This window comes from Ostrea edulis, chromosome 4, assembly GCF_947568905.1.
Source record: "Ostrea edulis chromosome 4, xbOstEdul1.1, whole genome shotgun sequence".
In the NCBI taxonomy this organism is placed as follows: domain Eukaryota; kingdom Metazoa; phylum Mollusca; class Bivalvia; order Ostreida; family Ostreidae; genus Ostrea; species Ostrea edulis.
In genome coordinates, this window is record NC_079167.1 from 3,283,987 (window position 1) to 3,305,385 (window position 21,399).

General features: G+C 33.9%; 1 protein-coding gene across 1 annotated transcript; it reads right to left on the reverse strand.

The window, feature by feature from the left end:
* Positions 1 to 360: 360 nt before the first annotated feature.
* Positions 361 to 21,360, reverse strand: LOC125671282 (transcription elongation factor A protein 1-like). The gene is made up of 9 exons (XM_048906855.2): positions 21,150 to 21,360; positions 20,851 to 20,919; positions 20,618 to 20,729; positions 17,555 to 17,779; positions 14,575 to 14,628; positions 14,055 to 14,209; positions 13,249 to 13,395; positions 1,616 to 1,687; positions 361 to 1,447 (listed from the first exon to the last, which is right to left on the reverse strand). The coding sequence occupies exons 1-9, from the start codon at positions 21,216 to 21,218 to the stop codon at positions 1,439 to 1,441; spliced, it is 912 nt and encodes a 303-aa protein (XP_048762812.1). The 5' UTR covers positions 21,219 to 21,360; the 3' UTR covers positions 361 to 1,438.
* Positions 21,361 to 21,399: the final 39 nt, after the last annotated feature.

Sequence of the window (21,399 nt, forward strand, 5' to 3'; positions counted from 1 at the left end):
GACTCATGAGCCTCTTGTTCCTAAAAACAGAGTGACCATTAATTAATGACCCATGGGCCTCTTGTTCCTAAAAACAGAGTGACCATTAATTAATGACTCATGAGCCTCTTGTTCCTAAAAACAGAGTGAAGCTTTGGGAAAACAAAATCTCTTAACATATCCAGCATTTTCTGAAGGGGACACTGCATGAGAAGTAGCCATTTTAAGCTGATGACCAAAAACGGCGTGAAATTGTTATCCATTTGATGATATAATTCTCAATCAAGGTCATTTGGATGTCTGCACAAAACATCCAAGAGTTTTAAAGCCCTTATATTCTGCTTACAATGCTGTCTGTACAGAGGGAACTATGACTTCTGATTGCTTTCATTCTGACACTTCTTTATTAGTAACAAGTCATCTGGCAACATCATTATACGTTAAACATCAGTTAAACATCCTTTGCATGTACAGGGTAAATTTTTACAAAAGTACACACACCAACAATTTGGAATAAAGTCTCCATTATAAAATTCTAGTTTGCCCCATACTTAAAGACAGGAGAAATAGTTTGTGTTTCAACGACAAGACAAACTTGCCTTATTGTCACAAATGTTACACAGAAATACAACTACATCATTTATCAAGTTTAATATAAAAAAAAGTAAAAAAAACAAAACAAAACCCAGAGAGACTAATAAATATGCAGGAAAATATTCACCATTCTCGGTATCACAATGGTGTCTGTACCTCCGTCACATAAAATCTACAGAGGATTCACTATGACAGAAGGTAGTTTGTTATCATTCAATAACATGCTTCCCTACGACTAATGACCGAAACTTTTCAGTAAATTCCAATCTAAATGCTGCAATAACCAGTATAGTAAACAAATTCTTTGAAAAGTTACTAGACTTGGTAAACATTGTAATCTTCTCTTTATAAGTCAATATGCAATAATGAAGATCAATTGGAAAGTCATCAAATCTATGGTAAGAGGTTAAAAGCTAAATAATTTAAAAAGGTAAAACCAAACTTTTACCTTCCAAAAATGCTTGTAGAAACTAGCACACGAAGGGAAGCAAGACTTCTGAATGAGTACAGTACTACATTCAAAATTTCAAAGTTTCAGTAAAATATTTATACACTTGTTATTTTATGCATTTAAACCAATTTTCAATGTTTTTATGGCCAGCGTTCACACAATAATTTACCACTAATTCTGACATGCTGGTATAAAAGAAGCGAGAATCTGAATGATGGCGATTTCACATGAGAACTTGAGAAAATGAATTATATACAAAATGATAAATGTGTATGTTTAATTTACATATGAGGAAAACGGTAGGAGAATTCCGAATCTGAAACAGCATCATTTTTAACAATGGTAGATCGTAATGGCTGAAAACCATGGCCTGCTTCATATTCTTGTCCCATGAAGAGACTTTATTTCTTCACATTAGCAGAACTGAAAAACAAAAACAAAAAACAACTACCCAATTTGAAAGACAAGTTAATACTACCTTTATCTTCATATACAAGGAATAGTGAAGTTTAAAATCATTGTTCATTTTTCTAATTTTCCATTTACCACAAAAATCTCAAAAGGCTTGAAGGTAAACTTTACAAAGCATACCTTCCATCTGTTACCACACTCCAAACAGAAAACAAATGTTGTCATAGGTTCATCAGAACTTCTTGTCTGTAGCTAAAATATAAAATAAAAACATGCTAGATATTTTAGATAATTTTATCAGAATCAATACTCTTTGTGACTGATTGTAATTGTTTCAGCTGTTTTATAACATGTCAAGTGTTGCCTGCAGAGGCTTTATTACATCATAAGCTTTATTATGAAATGTAACTCAGTTAGCTAAATGAACAAACAGACAATTAAAATCACCAATAACAATTATGAGGTGTAGCACTCTCATAAAGAATACTATCTTAGGCCTTAATTTTTGAGAGTTGAAAAAAGTCCCAGGGGGTGCTTATAGGGCTCAATAGGACAAATACAATCACATGAATTCCCACACCATGGGGATGCCTCAACACAAATATGACCTTGCTGTTGTAGGAAAGGGTCAAGGTCACATAGATCATGGTATGAAATGAAATGTCTTGCCATAAGAAACCTACATACAAAATATGAATAGTTCAGATTTCTTAAAATTAGGCCATACTCCAAGGTCAAGGTCACAAGATCAAACACCAAGGTATCACAAGGTCTTGCCATAAAGAATCTATACACAAATGATGAAAGCCCCTCCTTAGAAATTTCAGGAAATATTCAGAAGGTTACAATTTTTAACAAGAGGCCCATGGGCCAAATCACTCACTTGCATCACCTTGACCCATATTTAAAGATTTTCTCTATATATTCGCATGTAAAACTTTGATCCCTATTGTGGCCCCATCTACCCTCGGGGACCATGATTTGAACTTGAAACTTGAAAGCCCTTCACCCAATGATGCTTTTGGCAAAGTTTTGTTGAAATTGACTCAGTGGTTCTGGAGAAGAAGTCGAAAATGTGAAAAATTTACAGACGGACGGACAGAAAACGAACAACAGGCGATGAGAAAAGCTCACTTGAGCTTTCAGCTGAGGTGAGCTAAAAAGTAAGTCAAACTCCAAGGTTACAAGATCATGGTATGAAATGAAAGGACGTCGAATTTTGAATAAGAAAATTATACACAAGACATGAAAGTTCTACCTGAAGTAATTCAGGAGATATTGAATATGCAAGGGTTTTCTTAAAAGTAGGTAAAACATCAAGGTCAAGGTCAATCGGTCAAACACTATGGTATCACATAAAAAGTCTTGCCATGAAGAATCTATAACCAATATATGAGATCCCTACCCTTCATAGTTCAAGAGATATCTAATAGGTTACATTTTCTTAAAAGTAGGTTAAACTCCCAAGGTTAGTAACTTTGATACCAAAAAAAAAGGCTTTGTCGTAAAGAATCTATATATGACATAAGAGAACCCTATTGCTCACTATCTAACAGTTGAGAGTAGGTTAAAGTTTTGAAATTTAGGTTAAACTCCAAGGTCAAGATCACAAGATCGAAGATCATATGCATGGAATGAAGGACCTAACCATAATGAATCTTTATACGAATTTTTTCGAATTGCTACCTTAAATAGTTCAGGAGATATTGAATAGGTTAAGTTTTCTTTAAAGTAAGTCAAACTCCAAGGTCAAAAATTACAAGAGGCCCATGGGCCACATTGCTCACCTGAGTCACCTTGGCTCATATTTAAAGATTTTTCCTATATATTAGCATGTAAAACTTTTATCCCTATTGTACTCGCAAGGGCCATGATTTTTTCAAAATTGAATTTGGACTAGGTCAGGAATGTTTCATGTGAATGTAAACTTTTCTCGCCCAGTGATTTTTCAGAAGATTTTTAATGATTTTCCCTATATAACTGTATGTAAAAATTGATCCCCTATTGTCGCCTCATCTTACCCCCGCAGGCCATGATTTTAATAAACTTGAATCTGCATTATCTCAGGAAGCTTTCATGTAAATTTCAACTTTCCTGGCCCAATAGTTTTTGAGAAGAATATTTTTAAAGATTTTCCCTATATATTTGTATGCAAAACTTTGATCCCCTATTGTGGCCTCATCCTACCCCCAGGGGCCATGATTTATACAACCTTAAATCTTAAATATGTCAGAAAGCTTTCATGTAGATATCAGTTTTTCTGGCTCAGTGGTTCTTGAGAAGATTTTTAAAGATTTTCCCTATATATTTGCATGTAAAACTTTGATCTCCTATTGTGGCCCCATCTAACCCCAGGGGGCCATGATTTGAACAAACATGAATCTGCACTATGTCAGGAAGCTTTTATGTAAATTTCAGCTTTTCTGGCCCAGTGGTTCTTGAGAAGATTTTTAAATGACCCCACCCTATTTTTGCATTTTTGTGATTATCTCTCCTTTGAAAGGGACATGACCCTTCATTTGAACAAACCTGAAAGCCCTTCACCCAAGGATGCTTTTGGTCAAGTTTGGTTGAAATTGGCCCAGTGGTTCTGGAGAAGAAGTTGAAAATGTAAAAAGTTTACAGACAGACGGACAGACGATGGACAACAGGTGATCAGAAAAGCTCACTTGAGCTTTCAGCTCAGGTGAGCAAACAATAGACTATTCTGAATAGAAAAGTTATATTGAAATGAAGTATGTTTGAGTTAACTTTTCTTCATTTACCAAGTAATTATGGTGCTTAAAAGCAGAAAAACACAAAGTAAGCACGAGAATTATGAGGAGAAGAGGAAAACACTGTGAAAATTGAACAGAATAAAATAATGCAACATTGATATTGAAACTTTGTCTATTTTCTGGGCTACTAAAGAATTCATTGGGCTAGTAACAAGAGGCCCACAGGTCTTATCAGTCACCTGGGTATCAGTTAAAAGTATCACTATCCCCAAGTCTATAAGACATTCCCTGTTCTGCATATCTAAGCTGAATTCCAATATTCAGCAGCAGGATAAAAACAAGCCATGTTCTTGAAACACAATGCTCCTGAAAATGCCCATACTGATGAAAGACTTTATATATTATATGTTATATTAACACTATATGACTACTTTGGACCTGCCCTAAAGTCTGAACCTTGGGGTTGCAAAATTCACAATTTAGGTACATCCCTTTCTGCTTTTCCTAAATATGAATTTGATTTGATACAGAATCAGCAAAATTAAAGAAGTATATGACTATTTTGGATTCAACCTAGAGTCAGAACCCTGGGGTTGTGAAATTCGCAATTTTGGTACATGTACATCCTTTTCAGATTTTTCTTAATATGCATTTAGTTTTATACACTATCAGCAAAATCAAAAAAGTCTTTCAAATGACAAATGTGAGCCATTTGATTATTATTTGATCTGAATTTTTGTTATTTGTTTTATGACAGTTACTTTAACAAAATAAATGTTTAAAATAAACTGAATTTGGCATTAATGTAAATAACAAGAGAATTAAAGACCGAGAAAATAAGCACCGCCTTCAAATTTACCTGGCCTGTGAACCCTTGTCAATCAGGAGAAATTGAGCTTCACATTGGATGCTAGAAATTGATGGACATCTAGTTACTAGTCTTTGTGTATACCTTATCTATCTTATCTGGCGATCGAGACGCCCGTGCAGTCTTTTGATGCTTACCGCGTAATTTAACTGGAGAGGGAATTTTCATGTAGAGATAGTCATACAATAATAGTAGTAAATTTTGCATACAATTACATCAATTATAATAGAATGTAGTAGATTATGCTTAGGAATGGGTACGATTGATAATTATTATGGATTGTTAGAATATAATTTACACGGACATCGATTTTATGCTAAACAGATTACAATCTGATTAAAACCAGATCCTGAGATCCGCTCACTTAGATTGCTACACTAGGATCTGACGTAACCCCATATAGGGTCACGTCCGCATGACCTTTCGTTAAGTCAATCAAATTGACCCCGTCGATTTCTACCAACGATAATTTTTCTCCCATGAACCTTTGAGTCATTATTTACGTTAGAGATGCAATAAAAAAATGGCTGCGCGTTTGACAGACGACTGCACACCTGTCAAAACATGTGATTTAAACAAGGTCTGTTTTCTCTACAGGTTTTCTTTCATTCAAACGCTAAAAAATCCCGATGGAGTTCACAATTCAAGGAAAATGGCTGCGATTGTTTGGTTTGAAAGAAAACATATCGCAGCTAGATGCGACGTCACAATGCACCGTTTACGTCGACTGGCGTTATATTCCTCACGTTATTTAAGTAATCCATCTTGAAAACTATTCAATTCGTACCCGTCCCTATTCATACCTTGCATACATAAATCTGAATTCACAATTAATTTAATTTGGGTATATTTCATTTCGTACGTTTTGTTGTTTGAATGAACGGAATAGATTAACCATTATTGCGAAAGTTTAAAATTCGTTATGCGAGAATATACAAATTTACAGTGTGGAATAAATTTCGTGGGAGAGAGATTACAGCAATTTGTTTACGAATTGCCAGGAACCGCCTAAATAGCCATCATTGTCTGTATGCCGCAATCTGACTGGCTGATAGTTCTCATGAATATTCCAAGCGAAAGGTCATGCAGACATGACCCCCTATGGGGTTACGTCAGATCCTAGTGGAGCGATTGGGAGCGTATCTCAGGATCTGGTTTTAATCAGATTGAACAGATTAATTATGAGTAAATACATTGTACTTTAATGAAATTTTGTTTACATTCATTTAAAAATTTATAAGCGTAATTTTCCCTCGAAACATGGTGACAAACGTACATGTAACTGCAATCTAATTCAAATTAGATGTTAGATCCGGTTGCGTATTTGCATACATATGTATGCGAGTACGCGAGCGGATCTAACATCTAAATTTAATTAAGGTATTCAATGTATAATGACCGTATTTCATATCTAATAAATGGATGGTGGAATATTTGTAATTATGGTATCATTTTGAAGGGTTCATCAAATAAAAATAATCCACCATAGAAATTTTCAAAATTTTGTTTACTGCCTGATTTATTTCACCTAGAATTTAACATTGAAGTATATGGGAAAAGCATGTTTTATTACAATATTTTAAAAACAAATTATGTTTTCATAATTGTCTCTTGGTAAAAAGTTACATACACGTTCTTTTCATGAAAATATGAAATAAAATTAATCATTGACCACACACATTTTTAGAAAATTGGATTTTTCTTATTTTTACAAAGGGCAGACAACTCTTCCAAAAAGTCTTAAGTGCAAAAAGGCCAGCTTCTAATCATTTACCAGTCATGTGAATTTCATCTGCTTCACTTTCATCATTATTTAACAATAAACTTTTCTGTTGATCTAAATCCTTCAAAATTGTTCATTATCCGTTCATTATACATGGAATACCTTAAATTAATGTAACTGTCAACTATTAGCCGCTATAAGGGCTCTTTCTTGCGTATGATGGTTGGTATTGGGATCCAGTTATCGAAGGAACTGTCGGAAAATCCGAATGTCCTGACTGTTTTTGTAGACCATGCGTTATGGACGAGCCACACAGACAACTTTGGTAACCAGAGAATTCTGGTGTGCCATCCAGAAAAACTAATTCAAAATGAGTAAAACTCTCTGAGCAGTTTTGGAATATATACATGTAGTCATCACAGGGCGTGGGACGATGATCGGTACATCAGCTGTACATAGCCAGAAAATCTACCGCAGTACGCAGGAACTCCCGTCGGAAACTGTATGTTTGGTAGTTCATTGTCAGATACCGGGTATCTGGCGGAGGCAGTCAAATGGATACAAGAAAACTTAGAATAAAGAATATTCTGCGAATTTTTTCAATGGCTAACGTGCTCATTTATATAAGATAAATTTATCGAGGTTTAATTTTTACATGTTCATTAGATTTAATTATAAACGTTTCAATTAACTTGCACAAGAAAAATGACTACCATGAATTTTTCAATCTTACAAAAACGTACAGGTATGCAGGTAACACAGATAACATCCTGTGTAGTTGGGACGGTATACACAAGCTAGCAGGGTTTCCTCGGGCTCGGGGCTTCACACCTGCCGTAAATTAGCTCCATCCCGCACTTAACTTACCCGAGGAAAACCGACCGGTCGAAAACCTTGGCCTTTAAGGTAAGGTTTGCAACAACAAGGAGATAACTCTTGATATACCTCAGTGCACTTCACGTTTTATGACGTCATAATGAAAAAATGTGTCACATCATAGTTGAATCGAGGGAAAATGTCATAATATTTACTTGTTATCTACTACCGCTGTCAAGTGTCAAGCGGCATATGTGTAACCCTCTATGATAAAATAATGATAATGTTTCTCAATTAATGATCATTTATAAATTATTTTCTTTGATATTATAAAAGTCTACAATTTTATATATATATATATATATATATATATATATATATATATATATGTAGTATGCGCTACGGTTAATTTTCATTAAAATTATATTGTGACCATGTAATCTCTGCGAATCTTGCTAGGGAAAGTAGGATTTATTTTGATGCTGTTATAATCAATCATTGTTTGTGAACAGTATCCTCAAAGACAAGGTTTGACATTAATGAAGCTAGGAATTTTTATGACATTCACAAGCATTTTTAAAAAAATAAACCTGACAATGCTCTCTAATTACATGCACTTCATATTTCAATGCTATGACATCTACTTGTGCTGATAGAGCGATTTATTGCATGAACTTTGAAATGTAGAAAATGCGACTGATATGATCATGTAAGAATAAAAAAGGGGGTCTTCTCTAATACATCTTAAATTAGTCTTAATTTTGTCTGAGGAACATTTGCATAACGTCGACATAAAACAGATTTATTAGTAATTTTTACTAACTTTACATTACACCCCCCCCCCCCCCTAGATCCACCACTGACCAGGTTTTATATTGTCACATTGTATGTTCAACTATGTAAACAAACATCAAGCAATGGAACAAGGAGAGGGAAATTATTTCAAAGATGTAGTATATAAGACAGGTTCAGGCTAATGTAACACGAAATAAATGACAAAGCAGTACCATGAAAAACCTGCCGGGATATTGAAAATATTGTATTGAATTTAGAAAAAAACAAAACAAAACTCAACATCTTAATTTCTAATAAATGTGATACTCCAAAACTTGACAAATAAATATAAATATCATTTTTGGGCTGGGTTTGTATCTTATTCATGAAAATGCTCAATGCACTCTTCAAAGGTTACACAATTATAAAACAAAGTGACAAATCGCATAAATGAAATAATTCTTTTTAATCTGTTACCATGGAAACAAACCCAGTGGGTAGTAATTCTGTATACTTTCTTAAATATTTATGGTCCAAATATTATGTTTAAAGTAATTTTTTTCTGACGTAGACCTCGTAAAGCTGCTCAATATACATTTTTTGTTGCCATGGCAACCAATTTAAATTTTATTCAAGATATAAAAAGTGCTATTTTTTAAAGTTTTAAAATAACATTTTTCTATCAATTAGTATAATCTTATAGATAATACTCTTTTTTAAAATTCTACCAGCTTTTTACACCATAAGTTTGCCTCGTGTAGTTTTTATACCACTAGTATTCCCTTTTGTACAAAGATCACAAAAATAAGCCCACCTGTTTAAAAAACAACAAGGGCAATTTTTTTTAAAAAGTCAATTTTTAAAAGATAAATTCCTACTGAACATATTGATATGCAACACGACTTTGTTCGCTACATGTCAAAATGTCGTAAACCTTACCTTAAGGAAAAACAGAATGTCCTAAAATATCACGATATTATCATGATATTGTGAAAGAAGAGGCCCACAGGCCTTATCGGTCACCTGAATACTAGTGAAAAAGTATCACTACTTCCATGGGCTATGAAATCTAGAAAAAAATTCCTGTTCTGAATATCTAAGCTAAATTCTAATGTTCAGCAACAGTATAAAACAAGATGTGTTCTTAAAACTTCACTGCCTTCAAAAGTGCATACACTGATGAAAGGCTTTAAATAATAGGTGTATTAACATTAAAACATCAAAAGATATGACTAATTTGGACTCATCCTAAAGTCCTAACCCTGGGTTTTGATTGAAATTCACCATTTTTTGTACATCCTTTTCTGCTATTCCTAAGTATGCATTTAGATTTTATACAGTATCAGCAAACTTACACATACATACTATATACTAAGTTTGGCCCCACCCTGGAGTCAGAACCCTTACTCTGGGGATCATGAAATTTACAATTTTGGTAGGGGCCTTCCTGCTCTCCATCACCATGCATTTAGTTTTTTCTTACACATGTGCGGTTCTTGAGAAGAAGATTTTTGAAAATTGGTCAATTTTGGACAGTTTTTGCCCCACCCCTAAGGCCCCAGGGGTGCAGGAATCCTGAAATTAACAATTTATGTCCCCCTTGTTACAAAGATGCTTCATACGAAATATGAAAAGAATTGGAATGATAGTTATCAATAAGTTAAAAATGTCTATTGTTCACACATTTAATAACTGACCATTTTGGCCCCACCCCGATACCAAAACCCCTACCCCTTTGATCATCAAATTTACAATTTTGGTAAAGGACTACCTGCTCTTTCTAAATATCTATTTACTTTCAATTTAGTATCAACAGCACTAAGAAGATGTTATTTAAGTGTTTTACACATAAACACTATATACCATAGTTTGGCCCCACCCTGGGGTCAGAACCCCTACCCCGGGGATCATGAAATTTACAATTTTGGTAGAGGCCTTCCTGCTCTCTATCACCATGCATTTAGTTTTTCTTACACATGTGCAGTTCTTGAGAAGAAGATTTTTGAAAATTGGTCAATTTTGGGCAGTTTTTGCCCCGCCCCTAAGACCCCAGGGGTGCTGGAGACCTGAAATTTACAATTTATGTCCCCCTTGTCCCAAAGATGCTTAATACCAAATTTGAAAAGAACTGGACTGGTAGTTATCAAGAATAAGTTAAAAATGTTCAATTGTTAACGCACGACGACAGATGACAACCGATTGCAATAGGTCACCTGAGTTTACTCAGGTGAACTAAAAATTGTGTGATATATCGCGATACAACATTTTTCATGATACCCTTGGGATATGAAATTTTGAATTTGATTTTCAACAATTTTTGAGAAAATTACACGTTGAACTATGTTTAGAGGAAATATTACATAGAGAGTACATCTTCATGATTTGTCTGTCTATCAAGTGAGGACCTTATTTTAGAGAGTGTATGTATAGGTATTGAAGATGTGCATGCGGCAAGGATTTTGCAACTGTGGGAGGAGTTAACCGGACAAATTAAACACTTTTTAAATATTTAATTTCAATTTAGTATCAATAAAATCCGTATAACATTAATTTTAAAATAAAGGGGCAAAACTCTTCCAAGAGAAGTTGAAATAGACCAATCTAGAGTGATCCACAAAGATAGATTGATTGATTTCATATAACGTCCCTTTCGAGAATTTTTCACTCGTATAGAGACATTACCATTGCCGGTGAAGGGCTGCAAATTTTAGGCCTATGCTCGACACTTTCGGCCTTTGAGCAGGGAGGGATCTTTTTCATGCCACACCTGCTGTGTCACGGGGAATCGGTTTTTGCGGTCTCATCCGAAGTACCGCCCCATTTAGTCACCTCTCATGACAAACAAGGGGTACTGAAGACCTATTCTAACCTGGATCCCCATGGGACGACGTACAGTGATGCTACCTAGTAAGTTTCAGCTTGGTATGTGACAGAGAAATGAAAATAAGAAACAGAAAACCCCAAACAGACGGACAGATGTACAGACATTGCTGTACCATAATATGTCCTGTTTAAAGATGAGCAAAATTTAAGAACCCTTCATGTACCCAACATGGCCCTGGGTCAGGGAATGAACAAACTCAAATCTGTACTACGCAAGGATGATTGCATTTGTACCACTGTAATTCTCAGGAAGAAATATGTTAAAGAATTTTCCTTTGTAACCACTACTGCGGCCCCGCCCTGACCCTTGGGGAGTGTGAATGAATTTGAATCTAAACTATACAAGGGGATGCTTACATATTTATTTGACATCTTGTACCCGAGTGGTTCTTGAGAAGATATATTATCAAGCATTTTCCAATATATTCTTCTGTAAAATTCTGAACACCTTCTGTGATCCTATCCTGATCCCAGAAGTTATGGCTTGAACAAACATGAATCTACAGTTCATAAGGATGCTTGCTTATTATTTTCACTTGCTTTACCCTTATGGTTCTAGGGATAAACTTCATAACAGAATTTTCATAAACATGTACTAATCATATTCCAATGTAAAACTAATCATGTGGCTCGACCATGGGGTGAGAACAAACTCAAATCTACACCACATGAAGATGTCTATATATTTACTTTACGAATTGTAACCCTGTGGTTCTTGAGAAGAGTCTTTAAAAGAATTTTCCTAAAACTTGTTTTATACATGCAACAGTCTAGTGAAACCCATTTTAACACTCTTTTTGTAAGAAATTCTATTTGAAAATGTTCCATGCACTGTATCATCAGAGTCTGTTTTTTGTTGTTTGTATTGCATGAAGATACCCACAATGAAGAAAGTGAACTAAACAAATAATGACAACTTTTAAAATATGAAATCAAGAAACCTTATGATAACATTTTCTCATATTATCACCTGTTTGAGACCAACATTTCTCATATTATCTCCAGTTTGAGATCGACTTTACCCATGTGAGATTTTTCGGTCTCACACTACTGCGACGTCATTTGATTGTGATGTCATATATTTTCTATAATTTATGTTACACGGTGAAGTAAAATATTTTGTATTCTTTTCCTTAAATTTCACGGTGATATAGCTTTCTGATGGACAACCTTGGAATTTTTAGCCTACACTTATAGTGCAAACCATTATCAGGTATGCTCTTTCTACCTGTCTAATTAGTTTTTGCATTGAAGTTTAACTGAGGATTTTGAATTTTCTCAAAGCTCCTGAATCTATGCACTAAACTGTGGGTAAAATGTGAGAAAAATAATCCTTCATGATTTGCTCATGTGGGATAGGGAAATTCCACCTCTGGAACAAGATTCGCTGTCTAGGACTTGGCAAAACCTTGTCCTAGACTGTGAATCTTGTCCCCTTGGTGGAATTTCCCTATCCCACACTTATACTAATGAAAGATTTTATATTCCTGTGTGAGACAGCCATGTGAGATTTTTCTGTTTTACACTGCTACGATATCAAAGATTATGACATCATGTATTTTCTATGATTTACGTTACATGTAGAAGTAAAATATTTTGTATTGTTTTCTTTAAACTTTGATTTGATATAGCTTTCTGTGGGGCAACTTTGGGTTTTTTAGTTTACACATAAAGTGTAAATCATTTTTGGGTATACTCTTTCTGACCATCTAATTAATTTCTTGCATTTAAATTCAAATAATGATTTTCATGACTTCAAATCTTCTCAAAGCTCTTGAATTATTGCACTAAACAGTATATAAATTGTGAGAAAAATAATTCATCATTTACTTTGGGATCGGGAAATTTCACCAGAGGACAAAATTCGCTGTCTAGGACTCGGCAAAGCCTCGTCCCAGACTGGAAATCTTGTCCCCTCAGTGTTTCCCAATCCCACACTCATACTAATGAAGGATTTTATTAATCTTCTCTCAAACCCCAAAAGTTTGCATAAAACTAAGTAATTTGACAGTGAACTAATTTGTACACTAACCTGATTGTATGTACAGTTCTTCTTGCCACATTTTCCACACTTGAACAGATCTGTAGCTGTGCCTTCTTGTCTGGCCATCTGATGGTCGTCGATTGATTCTTTGGTGAATTTGGCTCTCAGCATTCTCATTTCATCACTAGCCATTTCCTTCAATCACACAACAGACAGCAAAACATAAAAGCCAAAGATGTTCACATATTGATGTGAAGGTGGTTACTGTAAATGTACAGTGTACATATTTCCACTATATCTGTCATAAAGTTTCAGTGGCATTTTACACCAATGAAACACATGTAAGCTAAAATGCCTAAATGATGAAATATAAAAAAAGTCAAAGACACTTTATTGCCAGTCAAGGGTCTGGGTAGCATACCTACAGAGAAAGAAGCAATGACTGATAGAAGCATATTACATGATAACGAAACACACACATCACAAGCTGACAATTTATAAAGAATACAGAGAGACATAAATGAAATTGTGACAGTACATTATTTTCTGTACAACAATTATCACTGTCCATATGTATATAAGTTACTCTATGACAGTACATGTTTAATACAAAATGTACAAATCAGTTACAAAATATACCATAAAAAATTAACCTTTGAACTTTACAAAAACATCAACTGCAAAAATATTGCAATTAAAATGATATCAGATACCAGTATCAAATTTTGCATAGTAATGTGAATCATAACTTTGATTGCATCAATCAACAAACCACCTATTTCTTTAACTATGAACCAGCAAAATGTCCAATGGTATGCAAAGAGCTGACAACCTATGTTCAACACAAGTCTTACCTCAGCAGACATGACTGCAAGATTTTCTGGAGGTATTAAACCCATAATGACTCTTTCTTTCAATTTTGGATTTTTCTTGTCTTTCAGATTGGCAACTCTGCTTCTTACTCGAGCTTTGTATTTTTGATCTGTGTTTTTCATTTCCATAAATATAGCTTTGATAGTTAAGGATGGAATCAACAATTTTTCACAGAAGTCATTCCAGCAAGTTTATGTAGAATGTAAAACATGGTTATACTGTGCACATTTCGTGATAATTCATACAGAATACACAAGACAGAACTTCTCACATATCAATTCCCCACACATCCGTGTTTTTGCACTGTATTTTTTTTAGAGAAGTATATTGGTAATTTGGCACTGTACCAAACAAAAAACAAAAAACACAACTAATAAGGAGTTGCTCCAAAGTTAGCATAATTAACAAAATGCACATGGTATGATTTAAAATTTACAATAAAATGACATGAGGATGTAAGAGATAGTTAAGTTTTGCAGAATAAGACTCAGACAAGGATACCATCTTCAATTTTCCCACCAAGTTCTATAGGGCATTGTGCATTCGGAATATGACCTATAAAAAAATCAACATATACTTCAAACTAAATCATAGGATCAATAAATGTTTGATTAGTAGGAGTATACACTAGTTACACAATGACACAAGATCATAAATGTGACATATTACTTAACCTTTTGTTATTAGTTGGTCCCAATGCTTACATGATATATCCTATACATGACTGAGTTGTCAATTATATAACTGATTTGTCCAATGGTTTCTTGAATTTCAAAGGACTCGCACATATTGATGAGTTAATTTTCACTACAGTCTATAAAAAATCTCTCACAGAGACGAATCTGTTTACAAACATTGATGTCAGTACATGAATTTCCTTCAAAACAAAAGTGATAAATGTCCAGATTTTGATTTCAGGAACTTTCATATAAATCTGAAATGTTTTCATTTATAAGATTTGATGCTGAACAAGCATTCTGAGAGTATTGCATAGCATTACATACTGTCCCCAACCAGTCACAAAAATTATTGGATTGCAAAACAATATTTGTAGTTCATTACATAGGTTATGGTAAAGGGGAAAATTGGGGAACAAGGATAGGAATGTTGGAACTACTATTCAGGTACAAAGATGAGACCAGGAAAATTCAAAATTGATCTGTATCTTGTAATGGCAAAGCAATGTACCATATATCAAATGAATATCTGCAAGCACAACAAAAAAATCCATAAACTAATAATTCATGCTATTATCTAAGCCCAAGGGCAATACCTTAGTGAAAGATCAATGGACCGAAACGAAATTTGAACTTATTCTGTACCTTGTTATAGCAAAACAATGTATCAAACATCAAATGAACATCTGCAAGCACAACAAAAAAGTGCAGAAAACTGATAATTCATGCTATTTTTCTAAGTCCACAGATCATAACTTAGTGAAACAAGAGGCCCATGGGCCACATCGCTCACCTCAGTCACCTTGGCCCATATCTGAAGACTTTCCATAAATATTGGCATGTAAAACCTTAGTCCTTATTGTGGCCCCAACCTACCCCTGGAGGCCATGATTTTCACAAACTTGAATTTGCACTATGTCAGAAAGCTTTTATGTAAATGTCAGCTTCTTTGGCCCAATGGTTCTTGAGAAGATTTTTAAAGATCTTCCTTATACATTTCTATGTAAAATTTTGATCCCCTGTTGTGGCTCCAACTTACCCCCGTGGGCCATGATTTGAGCAAACTTGAATCAGCAACATGTCAGGAGTCTTTCATGTAAATCTTAGCTCTTCTGGCTCAGTGGTTCGTGAAAAAAAGATATTTAAAGATTTTCCCTATATATTTTTAAATGACCCTACCTTAATTTTGCATTTTTGTGATTATCTCCCCTTTGAAGGGGGCATGGCCCTTCATTTAAACTAACTTGAAAGCCCTTCACCCAAGGATGTTTTGTGCCAAGTTTGGTTGAAATTGACCCAGTTGTTCTGGAGAAGAAGATGAAAATGTAAAAAGTTTACAACGACGCCGACAGACAACGGACAAATTTTGATCAGAAAAGCTCACTTGAGCCTTCGGCTTGGGTGAGCTAAAAATCAATGGACCAAAATTAAATTCAAACTTGATCTGTAACTAGTTATGGCAAAGCAATGTACAAATTATCAAATGAATATCTACAAAAACAGAGAAAAAAAGTGCAAGAAAATGATTTACCGGACTGACGGACAGATGGAGTGAAAACCTAAAGTCCCCTTTGACTTTGTCAGTAGGGGACTTAAAACTGGTATCATACCAAGGTCTACGACAATTTAAACATTAATTCTCTCTCCGTTACATTGAATGTTAATGAAAACATTGACACACATTAAATCCTAACAATGTTGCAGAAATATATATAGAACTTGAATTCTACATATCGGTAGTATTACTTTTCCCTATGAAAATAAATTGTCATTGTTTGCCCTTTGATATATTTTGATGCCACTATAATCTCACTGTTTAGAATAGGTATATTATGTTTTTAACATTTCAAATTCATTTTTTCTAATCCCTTCTTTTCAAAATCCATGTATTTGAAAATTGACTTTTTCATTAGAGTTCACTGCAATGTAAATTCTGTAAAAAAAAAAAATCTGTTATCAAGTTGTGTTTTACTTTAGTCAATAATGCAAAGGAGATGGATATCATTATTAGTATTAATAAATCAGTGATAATTAATATATCAGCACTATATCCAATATATATTGATCAGCTGCTAAACATCAAAGGAAAAGCACTGCACCATTGTACAATATCATATTAATAATATAAAAGTATGGCTGGACTGTGAGGCATCGATGGATTATTTTGGTCAGTAGTGACTGTCTACTTATTAAACAAATTCTAAATGCCATTCTAAAGATTTTTCTATATGTTTAACATGCATTTTTTTAATATTAAATTATCAAATTAATTTTATCGATAGGCCCCTTCCGAAACAAAGGTGGGGGACCAATGCAAAAGATAAAACTTAATCAGCACCCCCTCAATGGCCATTTTTTGGTTCCAAACCTCAAACAAATGTGAGTTATTGATAGGGAAATTGCAAATATGCTCAATCCAACTAGGCCACACTCTTCCAACTCTAATCTGAACTTTAAAGAAAGAGAAAGCTGACAGCAAGAATTATATGCTTTTATTTTAAACCTGATTAAGTTTTATCTTTTGCATTGGTCCCCCCCCCCCCCCCACACCTTTGTTTTGGAGGGGATCAAATGTACCAAGTTGTAAAATCCTGGAGCTTACAGTTCGTTTAGCATATAAGGTCCAAACAGATGTACGATGTCATACCATAATATGCCCCATCTTTGACAAGCTTATAAAATTAAGGTTCTTACAAATGAAATTGATTTATAGACTCAGTGTATTACATTCATAAGAACATGCTAGCAACATTAACATGTTAAGTTTTACAGAGATGCTCCCAAAGTCTACTGAAATAACCTACTGTCATCATCTAATTTAAGTGACGAAGCCAGCAGCTCTCTACACTTGAGTCTAACTGGGTCATTGGTAATGGATGCCTCAGAGTCCTGTCTCATCAATGTTTTCCCGTGGCTGCTCTGGCTATCTGTTGCTTCTGACATTTCTGAATTACTGTCTGACTGATCAGGGGATCCGGAAGGTTTCTCCTTCTCTTTCTCCTTCTTCTCTGATTTTGTAGGTGTGGAATCTAACAATTTAATCATTTTATCTTTACTTTGACCAACATGAAATAAAAACAAACCTATCAACATCTTTCTAAAGAGGGTTAAAAAGAGAATTCAAGGTTTTGTCCAAGTCAAACAGGTTTGTTTTCTTCTACATGTTCTAGCCAGCTTCCAACCCTGTGTAACATGTCAGTGCGATATGAATACAGTAGTACATGTTAATGTTAGTACGACATGTATATACTGGTACATGTAAATGTCAGTACAACATGAATATAGTAGTACATGTAAATGTCAGTACAACATGTATATACTAGTTCATGTAAATGTCAGTACAACATGAATATACTGGTACATGTTAATGTCAGTATGACATGTATATACTGGTACATGTAAATGTCAGTACAACATGAATATAGTAGTACATGTTAATGTCAGTACAACATGTATATACTGGTTCATGTAAATGTCAGTACAACATGAATATACTGGTACATGTTAATGTCAGTATGACATGTATATACTGGTACATGTTAATGTCAGTACAACATGAATATAGTAGTACATGTAAATGTCAGTATGACATGTATATACTAGTACATGTAAATGTTTATTTTATTTTCATGAACATACAAGTGACAGTCAACCGTGAAAGGATGTGAGACTTCCTTTTCTACATGAGGGTCATACATGGTTGTTTAGGCATAAAATGCAACAATGAATGGAAATGAATATATAGATACTTTCAATTTACAACTTTTCTTCAATAAATATATGAAATATGGTGTGCCCTCCACTAATGAATAAAGAAAAGAATTGAAATATTATTTGTGTCTTTAAAAGCATTTAAGAAAAACATTCAATTTCTTGGGACAAAAGTCAGCTATCAATGACGAAATACAGCAGGAATCAAATGTAGTAAAATATTTCAGCCTAGTTACATTTCACAAAGTAACACCATTAAAGTTAATATTTTCTACAAAAATCAGAAATTCAAATATCTATTACCCTGAAAATTTATTTAAATCAAGTATATTTTTAAAAATTCAACTAGACCCCCCCCCCCCCCCTTCAATGTCCAAATGGCTTATTGCTATTAGGATATTTATAAACATGATATGGAAAGCAAGAAAATTATATATGATCTTCAATACACACAGCGTACATCTTTTGTCATGAAGTAGAATATACAGTTTTTACTATTATCATGAAAAATAATTACAAATGGCCATAACTTTCTCAAAATTGAATAAATCAATCTAATAATGTGTCACTAACCAGTGTCACTTTTCAAAATACATGATAAAATGTGATTTAAAGATAATGATTAAACACTGTATATAAACCAGCAAATTTCTTTTTCTGAAAAGTGCATATTTCATAATCTCTGGGTCTTGCCTCATTTTTTTTTTTTATTTAGATCAATAAAATCTTTTAGAAGAGACAATGCATTTAAAAATTCTAAATTTTGGAACCAATATCTACAGACATCAAACAGATGACAAACCTACCTATAAAACTTTAAGCAGCAGATGTCTTGCATGACCATATTTAGCATCTTCACAAGTCAAGGGTTATTGATTCATTACCTCACACTAACCCTTCACATCAGTGACTATCAAAAAGTTGGGCCCGTTCTGATTGTTTCCACAAAAGAGTGGGAACCAATGAGAATGCGGTTCTATTCATAACAATGCGAAGTGAGAGATTCAAATAAAAACATGTGCATTGATACCTATAGTTATGGCTATTTCAATCATTTAAGCAACATTGTCTTAAGCAAAAAGGTTTCCAAACTGGATCTACTATCAATAAATGTAATTAGTGGTGTAAATATTACAATTGCGCATGTTTATCAATACAGCAGTAAGGGATTGCGTCATTTGTATCCATGTACACCATAACAAGATGCAGTGATATCATAGGATGTTTTATTTATAGTGGATTGCATAATGGTCTGATGAGCCCAACTTTTATATAGCGACTGATGTCAAGGGTTAGTGCAAGGTAATGAATCAATAACCCTCGACTTGTGAAGATGCATATTTAGATGAACATATCATATTATTTATGAAGAAAAATTCCGTGATATTTTTTTCTCCTGTATCACAAATATGATGTATATCATTAAAATGTAAAACGTTATAAAGAAGTGAAAATTTATGATATTTCATACTTTTCTTATGCACTCAAAATATCTTTTATCAGAGACAAGCAACTCCTACAGTGGCATATCTACCGCTTAAAATATGTGCTGTCCCACCTATAAAATTGTTTTTAAATATTGCTGTGATAAATTTAAGTTTATTTCACTTGTATCATAAATTGGAATTGAACATACCAAGTTTTGAAATGATTTGATGATCAACAAATATATTATTAACAAAAAAGTTTGCATATCCTAACTATTTGCTCAAATCTTGCTATTAGCTAATGAGTCATGTGTCTACTTTTGAAAGTTCATTTTCATTTTTCTTTGAAGTGAAACATCTTCTGAAAATATTGTATCTTGAATATTTTCGTGATAGGATTTGCGAGGTTATAACTTGGTATCTTTCATTCTTGAGATGATTTATGTAATTTAAAACAGTTGTGGCGTGCAATTATACCTATAAAAAAAAAAAACAAATCTCTGTTACATGTCTCTTTTTATGCACCGAATTTCTTTGTATATGGTTTAGACATGATAATTTTCATTAATTAATTAGAAGCCACAGCATTGGAGTTGAGTCAGTTAGAATTTTAGGACCTATATCTGTAGATTTACTTTTAACACAGCCACTCTTAACTGCTCAAGTACTTCTCTTTTGAGTAATTTGATGTCACTTGCTGATACTGTTACAGAAGATACAGTTTCTTACCATTGGACAAAAGTTTTTTCCAACTCTTGATAAGAGTCTTTGAGAGTGCCACCAATTCATCCTTGGATGCCGCTTTTCTAAAGTTGTTTACTGTCATCCCAATTCTAGTTTTCTATTTCCAACACAGAAATTGAAACAATTTACTCAAAATAAATAAAATGTAGCAATCGATTCCATACAGCATATAATTTCAATGACTTTTGCTAAATTACAATGAAATGTATTTCCGTTACCTGCAGAACAGAAAGGGTCATTGGGATATCTTTCAATCGGTTCAACATATCATCTGCTCCTCCATGATCCTGAATATGAACAGTTTAAGGAAATAACTTAAAACAGCTGTGAAATGCATACAGTATGATCTATGATCTAATGACGATATTGTTCATGTGACATCAAGTTATCTCTGTCAAAATAAAAACCTTCTCTAACACGATTTACAGAGACATTACGCTTATTACCCCCCCCCCCCTTTCTTTTTTTTTTAAATCATTCGAAACGGGAGACAACTTGAACACGCATGAATACTCACGGCAGTGTTGTTTGAAATCATCTTCTCCAACTTCTTTCCGATTTTCAATACTTCGTCTTCACAGCTCATTATGTCTTTAAATGTTAATGCACTTTAATGAATATGTTTGTGTGATGTTATTCGGCAATTTTCATAAATTGTTTGGGATTTTTGTCTCCTGTATTAACTGGTCGTTTCTGGGGGGCACTGAATGGCGCTAAGAGAACACCGAACCCGATTAAAAACAACCACATGACATGAAAGATCATAT

What these genes read in the sequence shown, in the direction of transcription:
- LOC125671282 (XM_048906855.2), bottom strand. Translation starts at nt 21,218, where the DNA reads ATGAGCTGTGAAGACGAAGTATTGAAAATCGGAAAGAAGTTGGAGAAG. An exon ending in TGGTGGGAAAATTGAAGATG is followed by an intron (nt 14,210 to 14,574) that starts GTATCCTTGTCT and finishes TAACTATCAAAG; the next exon opens with CTATATTTATGGAAATGAAA. An exon ending in TTGCAGTCATGTCTGCTGAG is followed by an intron (nt 13,396 to 14,054) that starts GTAAGACTTGTG and finishes GTGTGATTGAAG; the next exon opens with GAAATGGCTAGTGATGAAAT.